The sequence below is a fragment of the Heteronotia binoei genome, chromosome 8 (genome assembly GCF_032191835.1).
Source record: "Heteronotia binoei isolate CCM8104 ecotype False Entrance Well chromosome 8, APGP_CSIRO_Hbin_v1, whole genome shotgun sequence".
Classification (NCBI taxonomy): Eukaryota; Metazoa; Chordata; class Lepidosauria; order Squamata; family Gekkonidae; genus Heteronotia; species Heteronotia binoei.
This window is the reverse complement of record NC_083230.1, coordinates 69,923,093-69,943,589: the sequence shown is the minus strand read 5'-3', so window position 1 is coordinate 69,943,589 and position 20,497 is coordinate 69,923,093. Positions and strand designations below refer to the sequence as shown.

At 41.0% G+C, this 20,497-nt stretch overlaps 1 protein-coding gene across 2 annotated transcripts in view; it reads left to right on the top strand.

Annotated features, from left to right (window-relative positions):
• TMCC3 (transmembrane and coiled-coil domain family 3) overlaps positions 1-3,917 on the top strand; it is a 227,773-nt gene extending 223,856 nt beyond the window's left edge. For both annotated transcript variants that reach the window (XM_060245191.1, XM_060245192.1), the window contains exon 4: positions 1,790-3,917. In XM_060245191.1, coding sequence (XP_060101174.1) covers positions 1,790-2,092 — 303 coding nt within the window. In that variant the 3' untranslated portion in view covers positions 2,093-3,917. The remainder of the gene's footprint in view (positions 1-1,789) is intronic.
• The last annotated feature ends 16,580 nt before the right edge of the window (positions 3,918-20,497 follow it).

The window sequence follows — 20,497 nt, the reverse complement described above, 5'->3', positions numbered from 1 at the left end:
CAAGGGAGGTCTTCTACCAGTTTCCAGTGGAACCGGACCTTCTGTCAGCTCAGGATGGTCATGTACTCCATCACAACGTTCCCCACCTGAAGCTGACAGTGTGATTCATTGACCCTGTGGGTTTTCTAGCAAAGTCCAACATGTTTTCTTGAACAGCAGGAAACTTTCTACCCACACTTCCTATGATAGGAAGTGGCAGAGGTTTCTGCAGTTCTTAGTTGATCCCTCAGTTCCCCCCCAAAGGGTGGGATTGTCAGTAATTTTTGAGTTTTTGTTATCTCTGGTGGATGCTGGCCTTGTTTTTTCTTCCATCAAGGTTTATTTGGAAGCAATTTCTGCGTTCCATGAACCAGTTGAGAGGCACTCTGTTTTTGCACACCCTCATTCTAAGAGGTTTTTGAAGGGTTTGCTTAGGCTTCATCCTCCATTGAGATCACCCCCACAGTTGTGGGATTTGACTTTAGTGTTGAACAGGCTGACTCGACGTCCTTTTGAGCCAATGGCCACATGTTCGTTACAGCTTCTATCTTGGAAGACTTCTTTTTTGGTAGCCATCACATCAGCACACCGTGCAGGGGAGCTCACGGCTATGCATTGTGACTACCCATATCTAGTTTTTCAGGAAGCCGGAGTGTCATTAGCTCCTGATATTTCTTTTCTTCCCAAGGTGGTTTCTCAGTTCCACCTCAACTTAGAAGTTTGGTTGCCCACTTTTCATCCTACAGCTTCCTCGGATGAGGAACGTAGGTTGCATGCTCTAGAAGTGAAGCGTACTTTATTGCTTTATTTAAGTCGCTCCAAGAGTTTTCGTAAGGACCAGCAGCTTTTTGTTTCTTATGCTGCTCTTAAGTTAGGTTCCAGAATCTCCTCTCAGCAGCTTTCGAAATGGCTCACTGAGACTATTCAACTGTGTTATTTGTTGGCTAAGAAGCCGTTACCTAGGCCTGTTTGTGGACACTCTACAAGAGCGATGGCGACGTCGGTGGCATTCCTGAAAGGCGTTTCCCTGATGGACGTTTGCAAGGCTGCCACCTGGTCCTCTCCGCATGCCTTTATGAAGCACTACGTGCTGGACGTGCATGCTCAACAGAGGACTCGTCTGGGAGCTGCGGTGCTGCAAGCTGTTTCTTCTGGTTGACCGTCTTCCCGCCTCCAGGTATGTCTTGCTTGCTAATCTCCCATGAGTGTGAAGCACAGAGACCACGAAAAAGATAGACAGGTTGCTTACCTGTAACTGTAGATCTTCGAGTGGTCATCTGTGCATTCACACTACCCGCCCTCCTTCCCCACTGCTGACTGTCCCCCTCCAGTAGGGGCTTCCAGCAGTCAGGAAGGAACTGGCGGGATGCTGGCGCTGGCGAGCATGAGCACTGGGACGCTTGCGCATGCCCGTTGGTGCCGAGCGTGAAAAAAATCCTGGGCTCTTTAGGTACCGATTTGGGGATCGGCGCAGGCGCTCTATCCCATGAGTGTAAATGCACTGATGACCACTTGAAGATCTACAGTTACAGGTAAGCGACCTGTCTTTTTTATCAGTCAGTAACTAGAGGTTATGACACAATTCGTAGATGTTGGTTCTTGTTCATTTTTCTCTTTCTAGAAGAATTACAGTGATTTCTGGTATATTTTGAATATAATGTATCAAACTACTGTGATTTTTTAAATATGACCAGTGAAGGAGACTGATTCTTGTAGATTAGAACAATCCCTAATCATGTAGAAATGCTTTGTCTGTGAAAGTGGTAGTTCTTGATCCTGTTCTTTATTTCCACCCACCCCATCTCAATAGGAAGCCTTGGAGTCTTGCCAGACACGTGTTTCAAAACTGGAGCTCCATCAACAAGAACAACAAGCCCTGCAGTCAGAAACTGTTAACGCCAAAGTATTGCTTGGGAAATGTATAAACGTAGTCTTGGCCTTTATGACTGTCATCCTAGTGTGTGTTTCCACCATAGCAAAGTTTATTGCACCTATGATGAGGAGCCGTTTCCATATTCTCTGCACCTTTTTTGCAGTGACTGTCCTTGCAATTTTATGCAAAAACTGGGATCACATTATCTGTGCCATAGAAAAGATGATAATACCAAGATGAATCTACAATTCCAGAGCCTTTCTATTTTTAATATTTTAAAAATACTTCTAAACAAACTGCCAGATCTTAAATTTTGCAGTGTAGCTGTGCTGAATGGATGAAGAATTTCCCTTCTGGATATAAATACGTAAGATCACACTCTGGCTGGTGATCAGTTATGCTGCATGGAATGAGCCGAATCTATTATAAATTGGTAACTTGTGTAAATCTTTTTGCCTTAATCCAGTTAACTGTTCTAGGAGGAGTGTTGAAGAACCTAAGTAACAACAATCCTTGCTGAGAGAGTTGTGTACTAATATGTGGTAATCTATATCATTTCACATTTTAAATAACAAGGTTTCTCTCCCCTTTATGGAACATATGCAAATTATAAAGTGAGCTGAAAACGGTTTGGGAAAGACTAGCTTATGTTTCCTGTATTTTCCAATGACCAACGTCTGATAAGCAGACTTGTGATGGAGCTTGGTATTTGTTTGGCCTGTTGTTGATGCTGGTCCAAGAAACAACAGTTATTCTTGCATAACTGATTCTAGAGAGTGTTTGCCTTACAACTTAGTTAATATTCTCTTTTGATTATTTTATGAACTTAAAATATATGAATGAATGACCCATGTGTTGAATGAATGATGTGTTGAACCTGTTGTTCATATAAAGAAATTTCTTTGCCTTTTGGGGAAATCCCTGAAGCCTAAAAGGTATAGCATTTTGACAGAAATGCAGAATAGGAGAAATGGTAGTCTTGTATGGTTTGGAATTAAGTGACCAGTATCCATATGACCAAAGCCCCTCTCAAGTGTCATTTTTGATTGTGTGTACAGGGAGAATGTCCTACATATGCTCTTCCCAATATACACCATTTTGTGTGAAAGAGGCAATGTACATATATTTCAGCTTTGGAACATACATACCAGAATCCTGAAAATGCATGCATTGCCCCTTTCAGGCAATCACCCTTATCAGAAGAATTGTGTGTCACTTCACCTCACCTCACCCATGGTTAGATGTAATGCCTTGAAAACAGCTCAAGTGTGGGCAATGGCACACATATAGAAGGAACAGATTAAATGTGGTAGTACAACCAGTTTAAAATTTATAGCCATCTTGTTGGTTTGTTTTATGCTTAATGCCTTTTATGCTTTCTAGTTCAGTGTTCTCTTCTTCCTAACTATCTATTGATCAACCAACCTATCTTTCAGCATTTCTCTGATGCTGCTCATTGTTGGTCTCCTACCAACCTCTGGTTATATCAGGGTGGCATTCTCAAACCAATGTGTTTCAGTCTACAATAACACCGCTATCACTGTGAAGTTTGTATTAAAATAAAACTTCATATAAAATAATCCATTTGTATAAGCTAGTTGAATAAATCTGGCTAGGAGCACTGAGGTGGAATTTTATATTAGTGTTTCTGTTGGGATGTAAGTTTTCTTTAAAGATCAAAGGACATCTGCTTATTTGATTTTGAATGGTGGTTGGGGAACAATTCTAACACCAATTATGTGTTAATATCCTTAAATCTTATTCCGCCAACATACTGCCATCCTGTTGCACATTTCCCATTTATTTCAATAAAGCTTGTTTAAGGCACTTCCAGATGTGTTTAGGGCACTTCCAGATAAAGAACTTCTGTGATTGATGTAATGTTGTGTAGATGACCACTACTGCTATAACAAGAACCTTGTCTATAATGGAATAGTAAAGGGAAACTTTGCTGCCAGGGACAGCTGGAGAAAATAATTACTTTTTAAAAGTTGTGGAAAATCTATTTTTGAGTATCAGCAGTGGAATGTGCAGAAAAATAAATGAGAACTCTGTTTTTGAAGTTGATATTCAAAAGGACACAGCTAAATTAGTGAAGCTCATAGCGGCAGCATCACAGAAACCATGCAATAGGTGTTCATGATGGGTACTGCAACCTCCATCCTCAGGAAAAGTGCAAAATACCCATCAACTTCAGGCAGGGCTGGTTCTAGGGGCGTTTTTTTTTTGAGGGGGGGGAAGACCCTAGGCAGAAATTGTCCGAGGCCCACTTTGTTCACTGTCCCCCAGTCACACCTCCCTTCCTCTCATATGCCCCCCACCTGCCTCTGCACATTCCCACCACCTGTACTCCCAGCTACCCTCGCTGCTTTCTACTGGGAGTTCTGGTGGCAGAGGACATGCAAGCAAGCTGGTGGGGGAAAGGTGCACAGGAAGGTGGTGGTGGGGGAATCCAGTTGTGCCCCCACCAGAAGCCCTGGGCCCTGACAGCGCCCCCACCTCAGGTGTGCTGACACCAGCCAGGACTTCAGGTATAGTTAAATACTGCATGCAAATGTTGCTAACAAAAACTTAACAATATGATTATTTTCCTTTTAAGCAGTATAGGAATGTGGCAGCCTGGAGCACAGAAATAGTATGGTGGGGGGGAATGCTTGCCTCTTCCCCTACTGCTTCTCCCCTTCCCGCAAGTAGCTTTTTCAGACTCATTTTGCCTAACAATTTGGAATTCCCAGAGCTGGTGAGAAAGAGGCTTGTGGAGGAAGACAACAGCTGGAAAGGGAATGTTAGTTCTTTCATTCTTTCCCCAGGATGCTTTGCAAACACATTTGTTCCTAACTAAAAAATTACATTCCTTCAGTTAGAAATTGGCATGCTGGGAAACCAGCAGGAGACAACCCTAGCAATCATCCAAATGCCCTCCTGAGAAAGACCAAAATCCAGAAGGCTGATATGCTTTGGGGGTTAGCACATTATGAGGATGTGCACTTTCGTGTTGTAAAGACTGGTACTGTTTGCGCTTTTAAAAACTGTTTAATATCTCAGTATGTCCAATACATACATATATATATATATATATATATATATATATATATATGTGTGTGTGTGTGTGTGTGTGTGTGTGTGTTTTTAAGTGGAGCTGGACTTGATGATAATGAACACTATAACTCCACAGTGTCAAAACATTATGAACTGTTTATTTTTTGGTAATCTGGATCTAAGCGCTATCTGTTTTAAAACCACCTATATTCAGCCCTGTGAAACTCTGCAGAACCTCCATATAACTGTCAAGCATGGCATACAAATTAAATTGCCATTAAGGTTATACTGTCCATTCACTGAGTTTTTATAAACATAATGCCTTGCAAGGGAAGTAAAGAGTTTAGAAGTTTCTGAAAGTGAAGAAACTAAACTGAGTGTATGATGTTGAATGGTATTTTCTACTGTTGTAACCCAAGTAATTTTCTCCTGGTTTTAGATTCTTGCTTCAAAATATTTTTGTCACAATTAGCAGTTTTCTAGGTAATTCCTAATAGTTACATTAGGCATTTGTATCCTTTAAATCCTTTTAATTGTGATCTACATCCTAAAAATGTGTCCTGGCCATGATTAATTTTGTTGTCAAAGTATACTTCTTAAGCAACCATTATTCATAGCAATGGATTATGCTCCGTCACTTGAGGATTAATGTGCAATTCCCCTCCACCATCTCCTGTGAAGCCTGTTCAGTGTAAAGGTATTAATTTGTTTTTCCTGGATTTAGTCCAGAACCTACACATCCTTTCCTTTCAGAGGATTTCCCTTGTTTTGATTAGTAGACCTTGTGACACAGCTTGGGAACATCTTGGTTTTTCCTTCAGTAAGAGTGCTTTTTTATCTTTAATAATCTAAACAGCATTGAAAGTTACCACTGTTAAGATTTTCCAACTCCTCTGTTGAAAACGTGTTTACAAATGTTTCTCTGTTTGCATAGGGCAATTTTCCACTGTAAAAATTATTTTTCTTAAGTACTGATAGTTCTCTTAAAATTCCTGATTATGATCCTAGCTCAGTCACTTGTTAAGAAACTTCCCCCCTCAAGGCAGCACTACTACTTTCTTAGCATAGAACGTATTGCTGAGAATAGGGATTTGTTTAGTTTCTCCCAGTGTAGCATAGCAGGCTGGCCTATATTTTATTTCAAGTATTCAGAGGAAAAAAATTACAAAATACGGAGCCCAATTGTTGGTAGCTCTCTCTTCAGTAACCAAACAATTAAGAAGTCATACTACCTTTTCCTAATTTCAGGTGCCATTTACCATGTGCTTCTGCTGCAAACCATAATACATTGTGCTGCTTGTGCTGTAGCCTTCACAAAACCTGTTGAAACGAACTGGCAGTCTTTTTCAGGTCCGTGAAGAAGATATTTCTCCTTTCACACATTACACATTCATGAGAATAATTCCAAAGGCTATCTCATCAATAGCATATTTTAAGAATTCTCTTCATTTACTTGAAACAGAGTTAATGATATCTTCTGTCCTCGGTCCCACCCTTATTTGGCACTAACTGAAATTGTTTTGAGGTCACCCGAACATCTGCCAAACATGATTATATTTTTAGCTTTTTCCAGGCTTAGAAGAAATTAATCTTCAATAATTCTCCAAAAGCTCTCGGCTCTCCACTGTTTTTTGATCCAGTGTTAATACAATTAGCATGGGCTCTAAAGAGACGATATTCACAATAGCAGTCATCATTGTTGAATAGGGATAGCATGCTAAACACATTCTAGTTTGTAAGCAATCAAAATCATATCAATATAAATGAATAAGTATATTGTCAGATCAGGTGCAACAGGAATTGGCCCATAGTTAAATGATGCTTCATATTCTAAAAATGTGGGGGAGGAGACTCACATTATTAAAAAAGACTCAGCTTCCCATATTAAAAACAACTAACTGCTCCAGCTGCACTTTATTGAAACCAAAATGTTTGAATTCTATGCATTTTAACAAGTTGTATATGTGACACTTCTCCACTTAAGAGGTTTTCTTAATGTGAGAATTCCAAATATAGGGACAAAATGCGGGAATGCTAGCTGTTTAATGTGAGGAGAAAGTATGACATAAGAAACTGAAAAGGGACAACCCTCAAAGCAACTGAAGGTGACAGTATGGCCATCACCAATCCATTTCCAGGTTTACAACTCATATTTTTGGAAGGAGTATAGGATTCCATATCTAGTGACAGATTGTAAGTGGCACTGCCAGAAGTCAAAACTGACTTGGTTGGAAGTTGAGAACCATGGAATCTACACAAATAGCACTGCAGGCTCTACCACCTTCAAAGAAGGAATTCTGTTGTCCCATTAGCAGTTTCTTAAGAAGGTCAAGAGACTTCTAGCAATGTGACTTGCACAGGCTTTTTGGAGGGCCAGTGAGGGAGGCCTTAATTTTACTGGGCTAAATATGCATCCCTATCACCCCACGAAAACAACTTTATTGGAAATTGCAGTTCATACTTCAGCAAGTATAACACTGCACAGAAAATGGGTCCCTTCATGCTAAAAAGTATAACTCCTCAGGGATGTAAAATTATATTTAACTTGTTAATAAAAGGCCTAGATTAATGAAGTGGTCATGATATTAATATTGTTGGAGGAGTGTGATCAGAATTTAGAACTTGTATTATGCACAGAATTTAGTCAAAATGACAGGCCAGAGTTAATTACACTGAAACTAATTTATTCCAGTTGACTTAAATTGATGCATTTTGACTTGCACCTCATCCTAAAGAAGGTGCTGATTAATTATTGTATGGCAGTGTGTGTGGTATAGCCAGGAGTTCCTAAGATTATCTGGCAGCTAGAAGTTCTAGCACTTTTAGCATTATGAACCACTAGGTGGCAAGCTAGACTTTTTGAAAGGCATGACACGTTTTGGAGGTGGTTTTCCATTGCCTGCCTGCTGCCTCTATGTCACACCCCTAGTATTCTTTGGAAGTCGCCCATCCAAATACTAGCCAGGGCTGACCCTGCTTAGCTTCTGAGATCTGATGAGAGTGGGCTAGCCTATGCTCCTCCATTTTATCTTCACAACTCTATGAGGTAAGTTAGGCTCAGAGAGAGTGTGACTGGCCCAAGGTCACCCAGTGAGATTCCATAGCATGAGTGGGGATTCGAACCCAGGTCTCCCAGATACTAGTCCAACACTCTTAGCAAGAAGATGCTAATGTTGTCAATAACATATACATGGTTATTTACCACTTTTAACTAGTTCATGAATTAGAAACTTTGTTGTTGTTGTTTTTAAAAAACAAAGTTACTTCCCCAAAATATATAGTTGGAAGCATCATATATCTAACTCTGCTATAGATTTGCTTAGCATACTATATTTACTGCAACTGGTACAAGGATCCAGTTTGTTCCAGTCAAGTTTTCATACTTTGAAATCACCCAGATACCTCCTAGAATTGTAGCATATATCTTAAGGATTACTACACATGTTATTTCAGAGGGGTAGCCGTATTAGTGTGTTGCAGCAAGAACAAAAAGGTTTCTTCTCATAATTCAAAGTTTAACAATAGAAGACTACAGGGTTCTTGTTAATTTTTACACACCTAATGTAACAAGCAACTACCACCAGTCCCTGCTTTCTGGATCATGTGCAAGACTGAGGTTCACAGAAAGCAACTCAACTGAGGAAACAAACTGAAGATAAAACTTTTCTGACACCCGATAAAAAGTATGCTAATTTGGAATGTATTATGATTTTTTCCTATTAAACTGTATTGAGTCAACTTTGAAGGTCTGTTGTGTTTACAAACATGTGGGCTCCATCTATACATTGTTTTTATGTGTACAGGTAAATAAGGTAATTGGTAAATTAGCATGAAGTTGAAACAAGCAGTTCTATTTTGAAACTGCTATATAATTTTTTCACAACAAAATTATTCCATGAGGTGTAGCTGAATGTTCGAATTTTCATTCACATAGCTTTGCACCTTATGTGTTTTGTCTTAGTTATGGAACTCAATGGTGCTTTTCTCTTGTATGAGATTCTCAATTCTAGTTCTTGCTGCTTTACTACTGATTAGTTGAGACATAGAACATGCACACATTCTAAATACTGTGGATTGGATTCAGAGTACCTTGAATGCAGAACTTCTCATGGCTCCTCTCCCTCTGAAATCCTGAATCACTGTCTACAAGGGTGAAGGATCTGCCCCCCTCCCCCAAAGCCCAGAGGAGATCAGGGTGTGATGTGGGACTGTGTGGTGGGAGACAGAAATCAGTGAAAGTTCTCATCTGTCAGTGTTGGATCCAACCCAGAATTTACATATTATATAAGATTGTTCTATAAAGGGAAGCTAATGTTAAGAAAAATCTACAGTACTGTGACAGTGTTTGGTGTTAAATAAGATGTGACTATAGGATGGAGGCTGTGCAAAGTAAAATGAGTGTTTACATTTAAGTTAACTTTATATTAGAACAAGTTAATATATTTCAGGAAAAATGTTGCAAATTCCTGAATTACATGTGGGGATCTGTTCTGGCACATCAGTCCCCATACTAATTTAGAGCCTGATTCAAAGTATGAATTTGAACACATTGTACATACTGTTTGCATGGGGACTGGTTGGCTGTCTTGTATTTTTTTTTATTTATTGCATATGTTTGGTGGATTAAGTTGTACTCAAAGTTGTCCTTCCCTTCCTTGTTTTTGTAAGATATTACCAATGTGGTGGTGGTGATGGGGAACAGTCTATTTAAAAGTCTACTAACAGTCTATCTATCCAGAATGGAAATTTGTCTCAGTGTATGTAACATAGTTGAGTAACCATACCACTGTCATTTTGTGTGGCACTGTGTAAATAATGTGTGTATTAGCATTCTTTATTGTGTTATGTATATTTCATAGGGTGGTCATGATTGCCTCAAGGAGCCCTTGACTTTTTAAAAATAAAAGTTTTTAAATTTCCTTGGTATTTACATTGTTTATTCAGTGTATCCTGTGAGCTAACTAACACATGACATATGGCCAAGATTTTCTGTTCATCAGGCAGCTTTATATTGGTATTGACTGCAAAATGAAACATACACACTGTAATAGAAGGGAGCTCTTGAAGTTGGGCACACTTGCAGAAGGAGTAAGTCACAATAAGCTGTAAGACTTTATTTATGAATAAGCATGCACAGGGCCACATTACACTGTAATTAAGCCAGTCTTTATTGTTTAATCAGATGGCTGCTTCATGTGAAGCACTGTTATTTTGTCAGGATACTCCATCCTTTTGGTCGCTTAACACCAATGTTTGAAGATGAGATAAAGAATTGGATCCAGAAGTCCAGAGGAAGTCACAGAGAAATGTTCTGTTCAAGGAAAACCATTGTAAGATCAAAGCCCCAATATTTGAAAGCTGTGGGGAAAGGAATGTGGACCCAAGGGCCAGTTCACATGCTACAACCCTAGTCCTGTCAACCAGAGGTTTTCCTGAAGTTTCATGCTCACAATTTAATTTGCAGGTGTGTGTGGCCCTGATAGTTTCTACCAAACTGAATTGCCCCGGGGAACTGTTTATTGTCCCACTGGGAAAACTTCTATGTATTAATGGGGTGTACATAAGTTGTACACATTTGGAAATTACTTTTTTTCTTTCCTTAAACCATTTTAACTCTCCTCTCTGTATATAAGTGATGTCTATACATCCCTATCAATAAGTAAGAGGATAAAAGATGTGGCAGCAGGAGAAAGGCCTGATTCTAACAAAAAACTTTGCTGCCTTCAGTGAAAGTGGGAAGGTAGGAGAGAAGATGGGTTACCCACAGGAAATTCATCAATCCATGGGGGGCGGGAAGCTACCCACAGGAAATTCATCAAAGTACAAAGGTGGAGGCAGTAGCAGAAACCACCATGCTCCTCTGCCACAGTTTCATCCTCACAGGGATATTTCAATTTTACCCTCACACTGCTCCATAAGGATGTCTGTACATTATATAGGGCCTGCTTTCCTCCATGCCAGCACTCATGTCCCCCTCCTTTCCCAGTATACTGAGAATCCTCCACAGCACTTTGAGGATTTTTGTTTTCAAATCTATATACCGTATGTACACTGGCTGTAGTAGTTGCATAGCAAAGTATGTGCAGATAGAAGTATATATTCATACTCCAGCTGGAAGGCAATAGGGTAACACTTAAACCTTGAAAACCATAGCTTGTAAAGTATGTGTGAAAATTTCTAGGTGTTAAAGTGTGCATGTGATTTCAGCCTAGATATTTTGCCTTAGTTCTGAAAAGTTTGGCATGTTATACAGAAACTCAAATGAGTTATTTCAGGGGTGTCAAACATGCAGCCTGGGGGTCAAATCAGGCCCCCAGAGGGCTCTTATCCGGGCTGTGAGCAACTTACTGTCGTCTGCTTCTTTCTCCCTCTCTTCTGCTTCCTTCTGTATAACAGCTTGCTTTGCAAGGCTTGCTCAATCCCACAGGAACTACAGAGCAAAATCTCTATTTTCTCCATTGATTGGGGCTCCTTCCTTGCGGAGGAAGGGAAGGAGGGATAGCTTGCTTTGCCAGGCTCTCTCAATCACACAGCAGAGCTACTGAGCCAAGCCTCTCTTTCTTCTATTGGCTGAGGCTCCTCCCCTTCCTGGGGAAAGAAGGAAAGAGCCAGAGCTTCCTTTGCTTAGTTCCCTGGATCCCATGGGAGAAATACAAAGAAAGCACCTTTAATGAGTGCTAATGTTTTAAGCATGGTTTAAGTTTTGGGTTTTTTTAAAATCTTTAATTGTGTTTGTCTGTGTCCCTTATAAAGTTTATATCTCTGCTACCTAATCTTAAATAGGTACACACATGGCTCGGCCCAACAAGGTCTCATTTATGTTAGACTTGGCCCTCATAATGAGGTTGACACCTCTGAGTTATTTCGTTTCTACCATAATTATAATGGGGACAGCCATTTTGTTCACAGTATCATGTTTAAGAAATGTAGTTACAGCTCCCCCTAAGGATAAATATTATAACAGCAAATCTATATTCCAGCTAGTTATAAAACTAGTGAATAGCAGATTAAGAGATGGGGGGAAAAAAAGTTTTGTTGCAGGCTGAAAAATGGCCACATCCTTGTTTTCTTAACAACTAATTTAGAGAATGGTTCAAACAATTGTAAAGTGCCAATCCCCACCCCCTCCTATTTTTAAGTTTTATCTTGCAACTGTTACTCAAGCATCACTTCACACCAGAAGGGCATTTTTAATACATAAAATTGTTTAAAAATTATTTTAAGTGTTTACTAAATTAGAATAATATTAGTACCAGCAAGTGCTGCAAAACTGTCTTCTGATCAGATGAAAACTGTGATCACTTTGTTTTAAGCAATGACATCACCCAGATGCTCTGGGGAAGCTGAAAAGGGAAGATCAGTTTGGTGTAGTGGCTAAGAGCCAGTCCAATTTGGGAGACCGTTTGATTCCCCACTCCTTCACATACAACAGCTGCAGTGAACTTGGGTCAGTCACAGTTCTCACAAGAGCAGTTTCTCAGAGCTCTCTCAGCCCCACCTACCTCACAGGGTGTCTGTTGTGGGGAAGGGAAGGAAACTGAAAGCCTCTCTTAGACTTCTTAGACTCCAAGTAAAGGATGGGGTATAAATCCAATCTCTTCTTCATTTGTCCTCAATTATCCCCAATGACCCTTTAAAAGTTGGTTGACGGGATACGAACTTCATTTTAGAAAAGTCCACCGAATACAGGGAATTTTGCCGGAACACATACACTAGACCGATTCGTAATTTGTGTAAAACCACCTAAACTAGAATCCTGCGGCCAGCAGAAATGAACCATGTATTGTAAGGAAACCAAGTCAATCTCATGGTATTCATTGTCATAAAATGACCGTTCTCTCAACGTAAACATAGAATATTCCTAGAGAGCACAAAGTACATACATTGCCGACTTGGGAATAGGTCTTGCCGAAGAATTTACTCCTACATTTTTGCCACGTCATTACATGACCTTGTAATCCGTGAGCCCGTTTTGCGCGGAGGGCGGGATATAAAGCGAAGAAATAAAACAAACGAATAAATAGTAGACAGAGGACGGCAGCCACCAATGGTCTTAGATTTATACCTCGAATCCTTGTTTTTGACCTCTACAAAATCAACCGAAGCTGCGCTCTTCTGCAGTTACCCGCGCGTAAATCCCACTAAAATCAATGCGATTTACTTCCGAGCACTAACGCAGAAAACGGTACCGTTGCGGGATCAGCCTCCTTCCAAGAGGCGTGGAATAAGCACCCCCCCCCCCTCTCCGCTTCGCGCCACAGTTTCTGTTCGACAACAGTGCTCCAGCCTCCGCGTTCCCGTGATGCTCCAAGGCCTGGCGAAAATTTTCTCCGCTGGGTTTGCCCGTAGCTTGGCAACGGAAAGGCAGAAAGGTGTGCGGGTCCCGAGAGAGCTCAAGCGAAATCTAAGAGGCGGGGCGAAGGGAGCGGAGGCGCCATTTTTAAAGGGCTGAAGAGGCCAACAGTCGGTGCTGTTGCTGGTAGGTGAGAGAAGGGGGGCGGAAAGAGTTTGCCAGGTGATGGCGGAGAGCCCTGCGGCTCTTGGCTTCCGACCAAGGAAGTCCAGTTGAGGATTGGGGCTTCGCTTGCTCTCTTCCTCCGCAGAAAGCTCCAGCAGCGGGTGACGGCCTGCCAGTCTGCCAGGGTGATGTCATTCGCTTGAGCTTCTGTCTCCTCTCCACGCACGACTCTTGTCCAAGGGTAAAAGGGAGAACGGCCTCCGAGACTAACAGTTGTTGTGGCATAAGCTTTTGTCGTTCAGAGGCGCTGCTTAATCAGCTTAAAGCAGGGGGGGGCAAACTGTGGCTCGGGAACCACATGTGGTTCTTGGACATATATTGTATGGCTCTTGAAACCCCCACTTTTGGCCTGCTTGGAGAAGGCATTTCTCTCTTTAATTCTCTTTTACAAGGCAAGCCAGTTGGTGGCTTGAGAATGCATTTAAAGCTAAAGTTGCTTTCTTTCCACCTCTGGCTCCCCCCTCCATTTATTTGTTTGCTTGCCTTCCTGTCTTGCGGCTCTCCAACATCTGATGTTTATTCTATGTGGCTCTTACATTCAGCACGTTTGGCCACCCCTGGCTTAAAGCATCCTCCCCTTGGCAGATATAGGTAAAGCAGCTTTGTTGTTGTTGTTGCAGTTGAGGCCGACTCTTTGCGACCCCATGGACAAATTCACGCCAGGCCCTCCTGTCTTCCACCATCCTCCGAAGTCTGCTCAAATTCGTATTTGTTACATCAGTAACACTGTCCAGCCATCTAATCTTTTGCAGTCCCCTTCTTCTTTTGCCTTCTGTCTTTCCTAGCATCAGGATTTTCTCTAAGGAGTGCTCCCTTCTTATTTGGTGGCCAAAGTATTTGAGCTTCAGCTTCAGCATCTGACCTTCCATTGAACAGTCTGGGTTGATTTCCCTTAGGACTGACTGATTTGATCTTGTAGTCCAAGGGACTCTCAAGAGTCTTCTTCAGCACCACATATCAAAAGCATCTATTCTTCTGTGCTCGGCCTTCCTTATGGTTCAGCTCTCACAGCCATACATTACTACTGGGAATACCATCGCTTTGACTTCATGGACTTTTGTTGGCAGGGTGATGTCTCTACTTTTTATTATACTGTCCAGTTTCACCATAGCTGTCCTCCCAAGGAGCAAACATCTTTTATTTTCATGGCTACAGTCACCATCTGCAGTGATCTTGGATCCCAGAAATGTCACTACTTCCATGTCACATGTGAAGTCTGTCACTACTTCTATTTGCCAAGGTGTGATGGGGCCAGATGCCATGATCTTAGATTTTTTGATGTTGAGTTTCAAGCCTACTTTTGCGCTCTCCTCTTTCACCCTCAACAAGAGGTTCTTTAGGTCCTCCTCTTTTCTGCCATTAGAGTAGTGTCATCTGCATATCTGAGGTTGTTGATGTTTTTCCCAGCAATTTTAATTCCGGTTTGTACTTCATCCAGGCCAGCATTCTGCATGATGTACTCTGCATATAAATTAAATAAACAGGGTGACAATATACATCCTTGTCTAACTCCTTTTCCTATTCTAAATCAATCAGCTGTTCCATATCCCGTTCTGACAGCTGCTTCTTGACCCTTATACAGGTTTCTCAGGAGACATATGAGGTGGTCTGGTACTCCCATCTCTTTAAGGACTTGCCACAGTTTGTTGTGATCCACACAATCAAAGGCTTTAGCATAGTCAATGAAGCAGAAATAGACGTTTTTCTGATACTCCCGTGCTTTCTCCATAATCCAGCAAATGTTGGCAATTTGATCTCTAATTCCTCTACCTCTCCGAAACCCAGCTTGAACTTCTGGTAGTTCCCGATCTACATACTGCTGAAGCCTAGCTTGTAGGATCTTTAACATGACCTTGCTGGCATGTGAAATGAGTGCAATAGTGCGATAGTTTGAACATTCCTTGGCATTACCCTTCTTTGGGATTGGAATATAAACTGACCTTTTCCAATCCTGTGGCCACTGTTGTGTTTTCCAAATTTGTTGACATAATGTGTGCATCACTTTAACAGCATCATCTTTTAGGACTTTGAATAGCTCAATTGGGATACCAGCATCTTCGCTCCCTTTGTTGTTAGTAATGCTTTCTAAAGCCCATTTGACTTCACACTCCAGGATGTCTGGCTCAGGGTCATCGATTTCACTGTCATGGTTGTCCGGGACATTGAGATCCTTCTTGTAATAATATAATATAATATAATATAATATAATATAATATAATATAATATAATATAATATAATATAATATAATATAATATAATATAATATAATATAATACTTCTGTGTATTCTTGCCACCTCTTCCTGATCTCTTCTGCTTCTGTTAGGTCCCTACCGTTTTTGTCCTTTATCATGGCCATTTTTGCACTAAATGTTCCCTTGATTTCTCCAATTTTCTTGAAGAGATCTCTTGTCCTTCCCATTCTATTTTCCTCTATTGCTTTGTTCCTTCAGGAAGGCCTCCTTATCTCTCCTTGCTGTTCTCTGGAAATCTGCATTCAGTTGGGTGAATCTTTCCTTTTCATCTTTGCCTTTCACTTTCCTTCTTTCCTCAGCTATTTGTAAAGCCTCATCAGACAGCCACTTTGCTTTCTTGCATTTCTTTTTCTTTGGGATGGTGCTGATTGCTGTCTTCTGTACAGTGTCACGAACCTCTGTCCATAGTTCTTCAGGCACTCTCTATCGACTCTAGTTCCTTAAACCTATTCTTCACCTCCACTGTATATTCATAAAGGATGTGATTAGGGTCAAACCTGAATGGTCTAATGACTTCCCCAGTTTTCATTAGTTTAAACCTGAATTTTGCAATGAGTAGCTCATGATCTGAGCCGCAGTCAGCTCCAGGTCTTGTTTTTGCTGACTGTAAGGAGCTTCTCCATCTTTGACTGCAGAGTATATAATCAATCTGATTTCTGTGTTGCCCATCAGGTGATGTCCACGTGTAGAGTCGCCTTTTAGGTTGTTGGAAGAGGGTGTTCGCTATGACCAGCTTGTTCTCTTGACAAAACTCTATTAGCCTTTGCCTGGCTTCATTTTGTTCTCCAAGGCCAAACTTGTCAGTTGTTCCAGTCACTTTTTGACTTCCTACTTTGGCATTCCAGTCCCCTATGATGAGGAGGACATCTTTTTTTGGTGTTAATTCCAGAAGGTGTTGTAGATCTTCATAGAACTGGTCCACTTCAGCCTCTTCTGCATCAGTGGTTGGGGTATAGACTTGGATTACTGTGATATTGAATGGTTTGCCTTGGATACGGGCCAAGATAATTCTGTAATTTTTGAGATTGTATCCCATTACTGCCTTCCTCGCTCTTGTTAACTGTAAAGGCAACACCATTTCTTCTACGGGACTCTTGGCCACAATAATAGATGTAGTGATCCTCTGAGTTAAATTCACCCATTCCCTTCCATTTTAGTTCACTGATTCCCAAGATGTCGATGTTCAGTCTTGCCATCTCTTGTTTGACCACATCTAGCTTACCTTGATTCATAGATCTTACATTCCACGTTCCAATGCAATATTGTTCTTTGCAGCATCAGACTGTTCTTTCACCATCAGACACATCCACAGCTGAGCATTCTTTCAGCTTTGGCCCAACCGCTTCACTCTTTCTGTGGTTACTTGAATGCTGTTCCCCAGTAGCATATTGGGCACCTTCTGACCCGAGGGGCTCATTTTTCAGCGCCATATCTTTTAGCCTTTTGTTTCTGTTCATGGCAAGGATTCTGGAGTGGTTTGCCATTTCCTTCTCCAGTGGATCACATTTAGTCTAGGTTCTCAGCTGTGGCCTGTCCATCTTGGGTGGCCTTGCATGGCATAGCCCACAGCCTCATTGAACCGCGCAAGCCCTCTCGCCAATGTTAACAACGTGGTCAAAGGCTTAAGCGCTATTACAGGTTCAGAGTATGACATACCTTAGCACTAGAACAAAGTAGGAGTCAAGTAGCACCTTTAAAACCAACAAAGTTTTATTCAGAATATGAGCTTTCGTATATGCATGCATACTTCTTCAGACTAGGCAGCAGGACTTTTTTTGTAGCAGGAACTCCTTTGCATATTAGGCCACACACCCCTGATGTAGCCAATCCTCCTGGAGCTTATAGTTGGCTCTGTACTAAGGAGTTCCTGCTACAAAAATAGCCCTAGATGAGGGAATGGGGTACAGTGAACAGAACTACATATAGCTGGTGGGTTAAGAGTGCAAAGTGATACAAAGTTAGGATCAAATGGCAAAATAGTGCAATAAACAAATTAGAAGACCATTTGGTCTGGATAGCATTTGTGTGGGAACCCAATAAAAGGTAATAAAAGTTGCCTGTTAATTGCTCTTGTTACAAGTCTAGGTAAAACATGTATTTTCTAGTGATGTTCTTGTCCACCTAATTTACTTTTTAACATGTAACAAATATTATAAACATTCTGTACATTGTAAACATCATTCTAGTTTGCCATTAGAAAAAAATACATTAAAATATAGTGAAAATGGGTTAAGTATATGTATAAGTAAAGGCGTTTGGCAGCAGAACAGCTATTTTTACTTGCTTTTCCAAAACAAAATAATAACTGAACAAAGTAGGGTTGCCAATCCCCAGGTGGGCACCAACAACATAAACCCAAAGATTAATGTGACCAAACCATAGAAATATTGTTCGCAAATTTGCCTGTCCTGATTGTAATAAATATTGTATGTATTTTAGTAATTTTGGTCATAGTAACCTTTGGGTTTATGTTGTTGGTTTCCTGTATGACCTCTCTCATTGTATGTTGTTTAATCCCCAGGTGGGGGCAAGGGATCCCCTGGTTTGGATGCCCTCCCCCCACTTCAGTGTCATCAGAAAGCGGGGGGGGGGGAGGGGAGGAGGAAAATGTCTGCTGGGTATTATTCCCTGTGGAGACCAGAGTATAATGGTAAATTGATCTGTGGGTATTTTGGGGGGGCCTGTTTTTTGAGGTAGAGGCACCAAATTTTCAGCATAGCATCCGCTGCATCTCCTCAAAACACCTGCCAAGTTTCAAAAGTATTGGACTGGGGGTCCAATTCTATGAGCCCTAATGAAGGTGACCCTATCCTTCATTATTTCTAACGGAGGGAAGGCATTTAAAAGATGTGCAGTCCCTTTAAGTGTGATGGCCAGAACTCCCTTTGGAGTTCAGTTATGCTTGTCACAACCTTGCTATTGACTCTACCTCCAATGTCTCCTGGCTCCACCCCCAAAGTTCCCACATATTTCTTGAATTGTACTTGGCAACCCTAGAACAAAGCAAGCCTCCCTAAGGCATTTGCTCCAAAATGGGTGACATAACAGATAGTGTGTATTCTGTATCTTCACTCCCCATGACCAAACAAATAGGGACCCCAGTGTTAGAACTAGATAAATATATTAATGAAATAACCACTGTGCAGAGAGGCTTGTCCAATCCCCTTAATAAAGCATGACAAAACTATATAAAAACAATCACTCTTTACAAATTAACCTCAAGATCTAATAATCAAAATGTATGTCACTCAATAATACAGCAGGAAATTATACTTCAACCAACTACATTCCGTGAGACAGTTTCTCAAAATCTTGTGCCAATAATATAACCTTTCAGTTGGGCAAAGGAATGCAGGAAATTTACAACAATGTGCATGTCACATCATTAACATTTTCACATCAGATGGCAGTCCTTCAGTATTCAAACTCTGGCAAATGAATGTTAATGGTGTGATACACACTTTCATGAGGGTTTTTTTGCCAATTTTGTGTGCTGTTGCAAATTGTCAATGATGTCTGAAGAGAGCTTTGGCTTTGATAAACACCACAACTGAAACTAGGAGGTTTGGCGCCTCTTCCCATTACAGAGCCGCAGAATTCACCAGATCTCCAATTGCAAAACTGTTTAGTGGAGACGGGTTTCCTGAGTTTGTAACTACAGCATCGTATATTGGATACGGAAGCCTTTTGAGATGGTTACAAATTCTGTATGATTTGTTTGTAATAACACTGGTTGACTGATATTGAGTATTAATAACATTGCTGTAAATTTCTTGCATTTCTTTGCTGAACTGAATGGCTGTATTATCAGCACAAGGTTTTGAGAAACTGTCTCATGGAATGTAGTTGGTTGAAGTATAATTTTCTGCTGTGTTATTGAGTTATATACATTTTGACTATTGGATATTGATGTTACTTTGTAATAAATTATTGGTTGTTTTTATATAGTTTTGTACATGGTTTATTAAGGGGATTGGACAAGCTTCTCTTCTCAGAGGTTATTTCATGAGTATATTGTCTTCATTCCCCATGAGACAGAGCAGGGTTCAGTGCCTCTCCAGAAAGCTATCATGGGGATTCATATGTAAGGAATTATCCACTCCCATCCCTGTTAAGGTATGTTGGCTAAGATAGACCAATTATAGAATATCTTAAACAGATTAGTTGGCAGCTTTTGATCTTGTGTAACTCCAGAGAAATTATCTCATGCAAAATTTTAAACATTTGGAAACTTTACCACAAGATGTCAGTATAATCCAAATTCTAATTTCAATGTAGTTTTGGGGCGTTTACTGGCAAGTCACAGCCAATTTATGGTGACCCTATGGATTTTCAAGGCAAGAGAAATTTTGAGGTGGTTTGTATTTGGGCTAACCCTGAGTAATGTTGTGGAAATAGGGCTGGATTGAGTTTTAGGGATCTGCCTATGCTAAACATTTTCAATTTCTGTCAGACTCTATAGTTGAAACTTGGTTCTGTTTCCCCAGGAGGCTTTAGGACACTTTGGGTAATGTGACCTTCCTGGTACTGATAATGCTGTCTTTTGCCTCACATGGCTTTGCCTTTTGAAATGTTTATGGGGACCGTCTCTCCCCATATGAGCCCCGGAGGTCGCTACGATCGGCCAGTCAGCATCTTCTGACCATCCCTGGCCCAAGGGATGTCTGGCTTGCCTCGACCAGGGCCAGGGCTTGATGGAACCAGCTCCCGGTGGAGGTTCGGGCCCTTCAGGATTTGCTACCATTCCGGAGGGCCTGAAAGACGGAGCTGTTCCACCAGGCCTATGGCTGAGGCAGACAGGCGTCCTAACATTTGAATGGCCCCCCTGCACAGAT